This window comes from Adiantum capillus-veneris, chromosome 2 (assembly GCF_014529385.1).
Source record: "Adiantum capillus-veneris isolate H3 chromosome 2, ASM1452938v2, whole genome shotgun sequence".
NCBI lineage: Eukaryota > Viridiplantae > Streptophyta > Polypodiopsida > Polypodiales > Pteridaceae > Adiantum > Adiantum capillus-veneris.
Window position 1 is genome coordinate 134640482 of NC_140932.1, and position 12090 is coordinate 134652571.

Below are 12090 nucleotides of genomic sequence, written 5' to 3' on the forward strand. Positions count from 1 at the left end.
CCAAAAGTAGAGATATCGACCCAAAGATTCACCTTTCTATCTCTTTGCAAGAATCACTTCAGTCCAAAAAAGAACTAATGACCCATGATAGAAGTTCTAATCAATATAGCAATCAATTTAGCAAATATAACGGTGAACCAAACATGAGATCAGTCCATCCCAAATGTAGAGATACCGACCCAAAGATTCACCTTTCTACCTCCTTTCAAGAATCAGTTCAGTCCAAAAAAGAACTAATGATCCATGATCAGAGTTACATTAAGTTTTAATTTTTTTTAAAGACTATTCATTTTTTTACCTTTAGTTTTTCTTCTAAATTTTAAAGGATGACCAAATTTAGAGGAAGAGGTGATGTGATGTCTATAAAAGGGTTATATAGAGCCGCCAAATATGGAGGGGGTACACGACGGGCCCGGCGGGATTCTTGCTTGTCCCGTCGGGCCCGCCGGGCCTGTTGGGATTGTTGGTTGTCCCGCTGGTTCTACGTTTTCTACCGGTTTTCGTAGGTCATGACATTAGATATGTTATTAACATGAAAAAAATAGTGATAATAACAACAATAATTAACATTTAACAAAATGTGTCATCGCGTAATTGAAATCCCTGTCAACGATGCCAAAATTTGAATATGGCCGTTACCATGCAAGGAGAAAGGTATTCGGGTGAAAGCATGATTGGGTGGACAAAAGAGTTGTGTCCGGGATATAGCTATTTATATATTACTAGATAGCTCTTCAAAAGGAGAATATAAATCTATAATGGGCGCACAATTTAAAATTGATTTGTAAAATTTTTACCAATTCCTACTTTCTAAAAAGTAATTATTGAAATATAGCTTCCCACCCTTAAAATTGTACCACCCATGCCATTCATGCCTTCAACCATCCATATTTTGTGTTGGGCTGGGTTTATCCCATCAGGACATCAAATGGCAAGGGTGGCACCGAGAGTCACAGCCACTCGAGGATCACCTCCCCCCCCCCCCCCCCCCCCCAACAAAAGAAAAAAAAAAGAAAAAAGAGAAATTGCCTAGATGATGGGATGAAATGTTGGCGGATGGAGTTGTGATGGTGTGTGTGCTTGTTGATTTTTTTGTGATGGAGACCTCTCCTTATATAGGAGAGAGATGGTGGAATTTCCTATATTTTTTTATTAGGGGGGCGACCTACACCATGTGACAGTGGGTCGGGCATGTCTACTGCATGATTCTTGTGATAGAAGCCTACGGAGAGGAAATAGTAGAGAAAGAGAGAGTAAGGTAGAGGGATGGGGTTTTTTACAAGGTATGCTAGTCGTATCTAGCCTATTTAAGAGAGGGGAGAGGGGATTTTACAAGAATTTGTCGAGGGTGGTTTGTCGTTGGAGAAGAGTGTGATTGCATGCGCAAAATATGAAGCGCCAAAAATTTGGACAACATACTACCCTCGCCCTAACGCACAGAGCAGTACCCAAAGGCTCAAACCACGGGCACATTCGTGTGAACTCATAGATTCACTGTTCCGGTTGAGCTGGAGAGGCGGGTCCCTTTTTTACTATGTGAAAGCGGCCAGAATATGTGTGATTGTGTAGCGCCCATTTACAGTATACGATGGCGGGCGGGAGTATAGTGTGTAAACATCCTTAGTCTTGAAGGTCCGCTTCTCCTGTTGCAAAAAATAGCTTTATGTCTCGTAACATGCCAACAGGGCAGTCTAGTCAGCGGCCATGTAAAGAGCGTGCATTTCTCGTTATCTTTCTTTTTCCAAAAAACAAATGCACGTAGACGCTATACATAGACAGCTCTGAATCCTGATAGTTGATGGAAAGCTAATTTGAGGCTACCTGAACTTCTGAAGCAGCCACCTTGCGAGCTCAGGTATCTCTCTCTCTCTCTCTCTCTCTCTCTCTCTCTCACACACACACACACACACACACACACACACACACACACAGCTTCCTTGAAGCTTTGCCGCTCATGATGTTCGCAACATGCAACCGTTTTGCTACTTTAAAACCAGTCATGCAAGACCTTGTCGTAATTAGCACGGAAACTACAAAACTTTCGTCTGTGTACAATTTTCAAACACATTGTTCTGTTTAGCTGGGGTACCTTGGCATTCGGTAGGTCATGGTTGCAATACAGTTAGGCTTGCATTCAGTGTAATTAATCAAAATTGGGTTCGCAGCATTTCGCTAATTCAGTCATGATGGCAGTATAATTAGGCTTGCATTCTGTGGATTAATGGGTTGATTGGTTTCTCCATCATCTAGTTTGTAATGCCAAGGAGATTGAGTGCGAGTATGGGCCGCAAAGTGTTGGATTCAAGCTCAGTTTACACGTGGAGCTCGAAAAGTATCACCGATCATTGTTTTGGGGTGTTGTCATTGTGCAAAAGAGAAATTTTGCCAATAGGATTATAGAGAAGGAGAGCTTTGGATCTGACAAACATTGACAGCGGATGATTGCCTCTAGCTGGGACTTTAGGCCCATGTCACACATGGGCACACTTTTGGGCGTCCATAATCTCACACGGCTAGAGGATGTAGCTGATATAATTAACTCTTCATCTCCTTGTCACAGTGACTCACGACTAGCGTCAGCCACTTGGAAGAGCACCAGCAGCTGTCGCGAAAGGTCCCTAGGTCAAACCTGCCGGTCATCCTCCGCGCGCCTTCTTTTGCTCGTGTCCGCGCAATGCCAAGGTTGGGCGAGCCACGTGACTAAAGGGCATGGGGTCTTCAATGAGGGCCCCGTCATGGGATTGACAGCGGGCGTGGCACGCAGGAATCTCGAGGAGGATCGACGTCCAGCAAAAAGCGCAAGTCAACGCCCTCCATGCGGTTCGAACCCACAACCTCGGCCACGCCCTCCATGTGGGTTCTAACCACGCATGCGCGTGCATTTCGTTGTCACCATGGCGAGAAATAAACTATATAACATAAACTCCTACGGGGAAAAGTAAACTAAGACAAAAAAAGTAAACTCGGACACGTCCGTTTAAAAACAGATGGCCAAGCCTACCTCTTGTTTTACGCGCGTAGCTGCTCGCCGTGGATCCCATGACGGGGTCTTCATTGAAGACCCCATGTTCTTTAGTCCTGAGGCTGGGCGAGGGGTCAAGCCGATTGCTTTTTTGCTGTACGGACATCCCAGCGAATGGCTTTTCTCCATCTCACTTGCACACAAGTCTGGGCGGATGTGTGTGACTGAGGCCTTACGCTCTTACTGTCTGACTCCCAATAGTATGGGACAAGATTCTTAATGTGTTGCTTGCAGTCTGACATGTGCATTGTGGATAGTCATACTTGACATAATGTCAACATGCATGGTGGAACTGTGGAAGAGAGGTCCCTAAATAAAGGCACACAAGGAGCAAGAAAAGGGAGAAGAGAGAGGAAGAGAAAATGCATGGGCAAGGGGTGAGATAGAGAGTATGCGAAGCTCTCCACGGTAAGATGAGGTTTGTACATCATACAAGTGGCGGCGTTCACCTGACGTCACCGCTAATTTGTTATTTTCGTTCAATGCTGTCTGCTAAACGTAACTCTGTCGAAAATGGTTGAGTTAAGCATCGAGAGGGATGTTGATAGAGGAGCACAATTGGCAAGGACATGGATCCCACTATTGTTATATGCTAATGATATTGTGCTGATTTCCGACTCCCCTGAGGGGATGCAGCGTCATTTAGATGCTTTGTACACATTTGCCCACGATAGTGGATCGTCTGTTAACCTGGGGAAAACCAAGGTTATAGTGTTTAACACCACACCACAGTGGGTCAGGAGTTCAGCAATTACTTTTACATATGGCCAGGAGATGGTGGAGTATACAGATGCATACACCTATCTTCGGGTAGTCTTCATTGGACTGGCATTTTCATTGAGGAGAGCAGCAGAGACTAGATTGACGAGAGCTTATGCAGCCTTAAGAGGTTTGGAGAAGATGTGTTTGCAAGTTTAGTTTCAGGAATCTCGAACAAAGTTGTGGCTTTCTGACACTCTAGTGGCTTCAGCTATGCTCTATGGGGTTCAGATTCGGGGTCCCTCAGTGGACCACCATGGCAGGTCTGGTACCACTAATGGATGGAGATGTATGGAAAGGCCTCTAGTCTCTATGATCTCTCGGATGATTCGGGGTAAGGCCTCAGTGCTACATGAGATTATTCGGGCTGAGCTAGTTGACCCTCCTCTCGTAGTTGAGGCCCTTACTAAATCAGTTTCCTTCATGCATAATTTATGGGACCTTCCCAGAGACAAATATGCTCGGCTAGCACTTGAGTCATCCCGACAGCTAGCACACAAGGGGACACAACATGTTGGTATGGGCAGATGACATCATGGTTTCAGTCACATGGCTTCAACATGGATAGACTGCCTCCATTCTAGTACTCCTTGGATGCACCCTCTCTTTCTCTCACACGGACAGAGACCACTAGACTTATACGTCAAGATTTGATTCAACTAGATACTAGAAGCACATGGATACAACTGGTGTTGCTAAATTGGCTTTATCTGACAGGAAAATAATTCTAAATGAATTATTGGATTTATAAGTGAGAGAGTTTTCTCGCTTGGAACGTCAAGAAAAATAACTTTAAATGAATTATTGGTTTTTCTCACTGGAGACATCCGAGTACAGAGTATTCCTAGTGCGTCATTCAAAGTAATGACGGGAGCACTGTGAATGGGAATATCTGTAAGTCCATTAGGAACGGGTACTTTTAATGCGTCACATCGGATGGGTGACAGGCAGCATCGGGAAGAAGTATCCGACCATCCGGGGACGGACATCTCTGATGCGTCATAGGATGGGTGACATAGAGCATCGTGAAGGAGATTGTACCGTAAGTTCGGTAGGAAAGGACTAGGTGATGGGTATTCCTGATGCGTCACAAGGTGGGTGACGGGTGCATCGGAAAGGGGATATCCATAATCAAGAGGAAATTCCGAATTGTGTTAGAATTTTCCACAAGGAAAAGCAAGCACTTGAATGAAGATGGGTTCATACGAAACTTTTGTGGAAAAACAGATGCTTTCTGAGAAAGCGGGATTGCTTTTTGGGAAAGTAGATGCTTTCCCGCGAGGAAGTCTATGTCTGCATTGCAACTGTGCATGTGATTGCATTCAGGGACGCCTGGGAAGTGCTGTGAAAGCATTGTTTTTAACTTATAAGGTTTTAGTGAGTTTTTGGGCAGATTCAGACTATTTTAAAATACGCCGGCAACAAATCAGCCAGCGTTCTCTCTCTCTCTCTCTCTCTCTCTCTCTCTCTCTCTCTCTCTCTCTCTCTCTCTCTCTCTCTCTCTCTCTCTCTCTCTCTTTTTCTGGCAAAACAACGCAAAAAAAAAAAAACGGCCGCGATCTCTACGCGAGCAGCGTGCGCTGAGCTATTCGTGCTCGTGGCCAGGAGCTATAAAAGCATCACATGCCCTCACTCAGAGGGGGAGATCAGTTCTTGCAAGAAAAAGATGCTGCTACAGATTTCATCCGCAAAGAAGACGTTGTCGGTGATGCCCATGGCTGCCCCAAGTGTACCAGATGTCGCCAAGACCCAGTGCACGAGTTCCCTTGCGAAGAAGAGCCTACGGAGCGTGTTTCCATCGCGACAAGTTGCTGTTTTTCTCTGTTTTCAGCCCATAAACGTCGTAGACGGGGCTGATTTACGAGAAGGAACCCGAGAACACACCGGAGTTGCTTTTCGAGAACCGAGTTTCTTTTCGAGCGTCGAGACTTTGAAGGTAACGATTTTCATGTTATGATCTCTAAGTATTTGTTTGCAGGTGTACTTCCTCTTAGTGAGGGAGTAGGAGCAGAGGAAGGCATGAGCCTCTGTAGGAGAAAAACGCTCTAAGGAACTAGAGCCAGATCAGCCCAAGGGTTTCGTACCCGAGTTTGGGAAGTAGATCCACGGATCCGAGAGTGGTAGACTCTCGAGATGTGATCCCAAAGTTGAAATTCCCAAGGGAAGAACTTCTTGTCCAGGAAAGCAGAGTTATTTTGCAAGAAAGACTTGGAAAAGAGCAGGGATGCCATGCCCGGAGTCTGGAAGGTGAGATCCAGAGGCGAGAACCTTGATTCTCGAGGATTTGGAATAAGGAACGAAAGTTTCTTGGAATAGGGTTTTACCCTAGGAATAGGAAGCCGAGGCTTCCGGGAACCATCAAGTCTTATTCTAGAACGAACGTGGTAATACTTTCGGTTCAAGTGCTTGTATAGACTTCTCCTCAGTAATAAATATACTATTACGGGGGGATCAGCCCATCTTCTGGTCCCTAGTACTGTGTCGATCTTCTCACTCTCTATCTCTCTCTCTATATCCTCTGGCTTCAGTATAAGTGATAAATCCTATTTATCTGAATGTATTTTATATTGCTATGCGCTCCCGTTTGTGACAGCTGGTACAAGAGTCGGACACGAAGTTGGCTTTCTATAGAGAGCATCTCCTCCAACTAACAGAGGATGGATTTGTGATCAGACTGGCCTATATGGACACTCATTTATCCTATGGGATACGATGTGCTCTTGGTGTCACAAGCTTGGGCACCCCAAGTCAAGAATCTATCGTAACACGAGAGAGAATCACTTAAAATACTTCACAACTTTAAAATCGCGGTTCAATTTGGTCGACACGGCCCGGCGTAGTTCCGTGCCAAGAGAGATTCGCTCCAAAGACTGGCGCCCCTTTTGGTATTTCTTTTATATTAATCTTTGAGCACTCCCGCAGGGTCCTCCACTCTGAGACTCTACGTCCAGATGCTGTGAAGAGTGAGGCCCTTAGGGCTCTTTTATTCTTACAAGGGATGCTTTTGAGGGATGCCAACAGCAAAGCCCCAAAAGCAATTAAACTCAAAAGCAAATAGTCCCTAAAGTAATTTGTTCCAAAAGCAACTGATCCCAAAAATTTTCCCAGAAAAAGCATCAACGCAATTTGCGAAAATCCGTACAACAGTCACGTCAGCATGTCAGCGCGGTATGTGGAGATCCATACTGCTGTCCGTACAGTTTTTGCCACGTCAGCACATGTCTTTACTGCCACGTCAGCATATCTGCTCGTACAGTTTTTGCCACGGGTGGTCATGCCACGTCACCATTTTGTGACACTTGGTCAGATGTGCACATCATTGCATCAGCTAGAGATTGAGCCTAACAAATTTAGGAGAGTACCAGTAGAAGCCAGGATATGCTAGTTATGTTATATAGAGCGAGAGACAGAGTGACATCACATTTGTCATTGTCCGGTATACTATGAGATACGAGGGCGCTTTCACTCTCTATTCAGAAAGGGCTATGGACCCTTGGCTATAGTCATGAGATATCAGGATCAGAGATGCCTTGGGTTGTTTTTGCTAGAGCTGCGTAGACACAAGGAAAGCCTCTTGAGGAGACCACGTACTGGATACATTCATAGAGGGAGATCATTGACTTCTCTAGAGTAGGGACTCAGCAGCCGGATGAGTATGCTTCACATTAGACTTCAGAGCCCACTTCTACTAGAGGTATATTAGTGGACAGAGCCATTGAGCTCTGGAGAGCTAGACGCCCACGTCTACAGGGGCGATAACAACATCGACGGAGGCTCCACCAGAGAATCAGGACTATGCTAGCACAACATGGGAGACACCCAATACAACTATTTACATAGGTGGACATTGACGAAGCTCTTTAGCGATCGATGCAATACTTTCTCGGACAATGCCCGATGTCGGGTGTCCTCAGGCATGGATGATGATGATGATGATGATGATTTTTTAGACTGACGATTTTAGTCTTTTAGTTTTAGTCTTTCACTTTACTTCATTTTATTTTTGTACCTCAAGGATTGTCTCAGTTTGGTCTCATAGGTCATTTTGGCCCTTTAAAGACGTTTAATATAGCATTTCATTTCCTTTCATCCTCTCTCTCTCTATCTATCTATCTCTTAGGGAACCTTCACTCACAATATTTCATTCTCTCTTCTATCTCTAGTCTACTTCACATCTCTCTCATGAAGTAAAAGGAACCTTGGGTACTCACTAAGCACTCATCTTGAGCATTCACCATGAGTCACTTACGTTGCACATTACAATGCACCGTCACATATTCCTTCCTCTTGGCAGTCATCTTCCCTGTTTCACTAGAGCGTGACAAGGGGAATTGCTCCTTTATGTAGCTCAGATGGAGGATGACTCTTCTTGCTATACTAATGTAATGTGCAACGGAAGTGATTGATGATGAATGCTCAGGATGAGTGCTTAGTGTGTACTCAAGGTTCTTTTTACTGCATGAGAGGGTTCCTTTTACTTCATGTGAGAGATGTGCAATAGACTAGAGAGAGAAGAGTCTTTGACCTATACACACAAACCCGAACCCTAAAGCTGGGGTAAACAATTCCTCTTCTTGGCTTAAAAACTCTGATAGAAGGGAATCTTGTTGGCCCCTTTCCTTGGCTGAAAATGCAGTCAGAAATATCCTCCCTTCTGTGCTGAAAAGATGCAGCAGCACTTCTCCAACTTTCACAGTGAGGAAATGGAACTTTAAGGATTTCTTTGCAGCAAAATGCATCATTGGGGGTTACTCCTGTTGGCAGCAAGCAGTCCTCCAATCAGTTCCTCTACATGCACCTTAAAGGCCTCCTCAAGTAGTGTTGACCGAATATGCTTTTTAACTATTTTGATAATTTGTAATTTGAACAGATCTTATTTGTCACTAATGGTGTCCATGTGTGTATATGCCTTCTATATCTTAATTTTTTATCTGATTGTTTTTCATCAAGTCTGACCGCAATCATATCCTGATAACTTTTAGTTTTATTTGTCACAATGTTTGAAGGTTCAGTTTTGAGGATGGAGGCCACAAACCATAATAATCAATATTCAAGCATCAGTTCAGGGAGTTTTAATGCCAGAATGCACAACAACAATGACAAGGAGGAAATTGACCATGCAGAAAATTCATGTAGTTATGAAATAGAGGAGAGAATTACACTCTCACAGCGTATTCTTATCCAGCTTAGAAACAAGGACAACTACAGACGAGTAACACTGTCTTCTATTTCTTAAGCAAAGTTCTCAGCTATTCGTTTCCATTTCTTACCAATGTTTCCATGTATTTATGTCATGCATCCTTTTCTCAATTTCCAAAAAATAGAAGAGCATTCAACAGACTTTGTTGGATTGCATCCTTTCTGTTTACGAAGAAATTGTGCGATGAAATGATTACAGTTTGCTTCTGAGATTCTGGGGACGGCGATGTTGATGTATTTTGTATGTGGAGTTTCAATGACACCCAATGGCAATGTATCTCTCATGGATCATGTGATCTCAGAAGCACTCGGCATCATGGTGATCATTTTCATGTTTGGCCCCATCTCAGGAGCTCACGTCAATCCTGCAGCTACCTTTGGATTCGCATGTGTCCAAAGGATCCCCTGGATGCAGGTAATCAATCTAAACCTAAACTTTTCTGAAGGGAGCATCTATCCCGTTTGAATGTCTTGTATTCATTCGTGGCTTGCACAACATTGTCATATGCTCTATGAAGGTTTTTTTTTTCCTTTTCTTTCTTTTCCCTTTCCTGCAGTAATTTACTAGTCCCTTGAAAATACTGGAAAAAATGAGGAAAAATATTTTCTGATGCAGGTGTCTACGCACTTCTGCAAGCATCAGATTACTTGGTTAAACTTTTTCTGGCCCAAATTTAAGTTCTTGTATTGTGGGGTACTCCTTTCCTTGGCTGGCTGTTTGTGTCTTTCTGGCCCCATACACATGACCATAGTTTTTTCCGGATGCATTCGATTGGGGAACCATACTCTCGGACACATCAGAGCCCGATTGAAGTATGATTGGGTATTTTGGACTTACCGAGCATTTTAGAGAAAACGGGGCTCCCTTTTTGACGATTTTTGCCCAGATCACTTCTTTCTGCTTGCGCAAGAGCTTTGGTGCCTACTGTGAGCTCTGAGAGCCCTGCATTTTATGGTTTTCCGGACTTCCCGAGCATTTTAGAGAAAATGGTCTCTTTTTTTTATGATTTTTTCCCAGATCACTTCTTTCTGCTTGCACGAGAGCTTTAGAGCCTACTGTGAGCTCTGTGAGCCCGATATTTTATGGTTTTGTGCTCCTCTTTATTGTTCCAAGTGTCATGCCATACGTAGACTTTTTAAGCGTGCCGTATGGAATCTGACATCTGGAATCCTCGGGGGGTTTGATTATTCTGCCCCTCTTAGTCAGACGTATGGTTCAGGTTTGTGCACATCACAGAAGGCTGAACCACCTTCGTTGGTCTAGTATGGTGATGAGAAACCTAGATATACAAAGACAAGCTTATGGTGGTGGGTTGTTGGCCACTTGCGGGAGCGGTAATGACCTCTTGGAATGCATTCTTCAGATCACTACAAGCAAGTTCTGCATTCCCTGTCGCTGCTCGGCTGGCATTTCACGACTTTTAATGTCAGAAGTGTATTTGTGCTAATTAATTACTTCTGCATCATGATGGTATCCAAGACTGGATACGGTGATGTGATGTTGACTCATCAACCAGCATTGACAATGATGTTCTTGTCCTTTACCACTGCAGGTGCCAATTTACATCGTAGGACAAGTACTTGGAGCGATACTTGGGACTGTAATATCACAAAGCTTGTTTAGTACTTATGCTACGGTTGTGCTTAGCGTACCATATCAAGGTGTACCAATCTCCTTCATTGCAGAGGTTTTGTCAGCATTTCTCTTCATGTTTTTGGCTTGTTCAGTTGCAAGCAATGCGCAAGTGGTACGTTTTAAATACAAAAAACAAGACACTCCTGCTCTCTTGCTCTCTTTTTTTTGGCATCAAGACTGTTGTGGGGGATATGCAGACCGAGCTATTTGCTTCTGTTGCCGTAGCAGCATCCATTCCAAGTGTCTCTTTCTTCATGCCTAGTAAAGCCACAAAGCTTCTTTTATTCTGAATGTGGATTTGGGTTTGTTAACAGGCCTTTGTCGGGGGCTTCGATGAATCCAGCAAGATCATTGGCACCTGCAATTGTGACTGGCTATGTGAAGAACCTGTGGTTGTATCTGGTTGCTCCTTTCATTGGTGCTGGCCTTGGTGCTGGAATTCATTATTTGTTTACTCATTAATATGTTCTTCTTAAGAATTTTTTGCCTTGAGAAAACAAGTAGGTCTTGTAGTTTCTCTTTATAGCTTTCTCTTAGAGCATAGGCTTGCTTTGAGCACTCTAACTTCTCAAAGTAGCACCACCGAATCTGCATCCCAGCCAATCAAGACCAGGACCATAGGGAAAAAAAACGATGACAAAGTCCAATGGAGCAAGGCAAGGAACTCACAAGGGCCTGCTGATGTAAGACGGGAAGGTTAAATCTCGACTTGTAAATGCCTATGGAGGTGGGAAGGTCAATCACAACTTTCTTTTAAAGGAGAAGTTTACTCATGAGACATGTCCTCCTCAAGACTCATAAGTATCCATGCAGATATGGTGTTGCTTTTGAGCAAGCACTCACATAATTTGGTCACACATAAAGAGTTCAATATGATATCAATATGATATCCAGTAGAACCTTGGTCAGAGCTACAAATTGTTTATAAAAGATTGCTTTATATAAGTGTTCCTCTAACCTCCTCTAACCTCTAAAAGACTGCCTCCTCTAACCTCTGCATGCGACTGATACACAATTGCGGCCCGTAGCAAGAAATAAAGTTTCGTAAAACTTAAAGAGCTAGCTGAGAAGCTTTAAACTGAACCGCGACCTAGGCTAGGTAGACCACAAAAAATGCTCTCTCTCTCTCTATGTGTGTGTGTGATAGAGAGAGAGAGAGAGAGAGAGAGAGAGAGAGAGAGAGAGAGAGAGAGAGAAATGAAATGTTATATTAACATCTTCAAAAGGCCTAAGTGACCAAAGAGACCAGGAAGTTACAATGTGGTGTAGATTAACAAAATAAATCCAACTAGGGATAACAGGATATAAATACTGCAGAATCCTAAACTAAGCGGATAGGTGTGAAAGGCGAAAGGCGTGAGATGTGTGAACTGAGCTATACAATGTGTAGACAATTTGGGAGGGAAGTAGAGATCTATCTTCATAGAGATCCATCTTCATCTGCACTTTGGACGACGAAAAAGTATGGCTCGAA

General features: G+C 43.7%; 1 protein-coding gene across 1 annotated transcript; it reads left to right on the top strand.

The window, feature by feature from the left end:
• The first annotated feature begins 1266 nt into the window (after window positions 1–1266).
• LOC147463685 (putative aquaporin NIP7-1) lies at window positions 1267–11561 on the top strand. Its single transcript, XM_086497171.1, has 7 exons — window positions 1267–1283; window positions 1839–1855; window positions 8788–8993; window positions 9180–9395; window positions 10534–10581; window positions 10667–10728; window positions 10931–11561. The coding sequence occupies exons 1-7, from the start codon at window positions 1267–1269 to the stop codon at window positions 11076–11078; spliced, it is 714 nt and encodes a 237-aa protein (XP_086353297.1). The 3' UTR covers window positions 11079–11561.
• Window positions 11562–12090: the final 529 nt, after the last annotated feature.

What these genes read in the sequence shown, in the direction of transcription:
- LOC147463685 (XM_086497171.1), top strand. An exon ending in ACAAGGACAACTACAGACGA is followed by an intron (nt 8,994 to 9,179) that starts GTAACACTGTCT and finishes AAATGATTACAG; the next exon opens with TTTGCTTCTGAGATTCTGGG. An exon ending in TTGCAAGCAATGCGCAAGTG is followed by an intron (nt 10,729 to 10,930) that starts GTACGTTTTAAA and finishes GTTTGTTAACAG; the next exon opens with GCCTTTGTCGGGGGCTTCGA.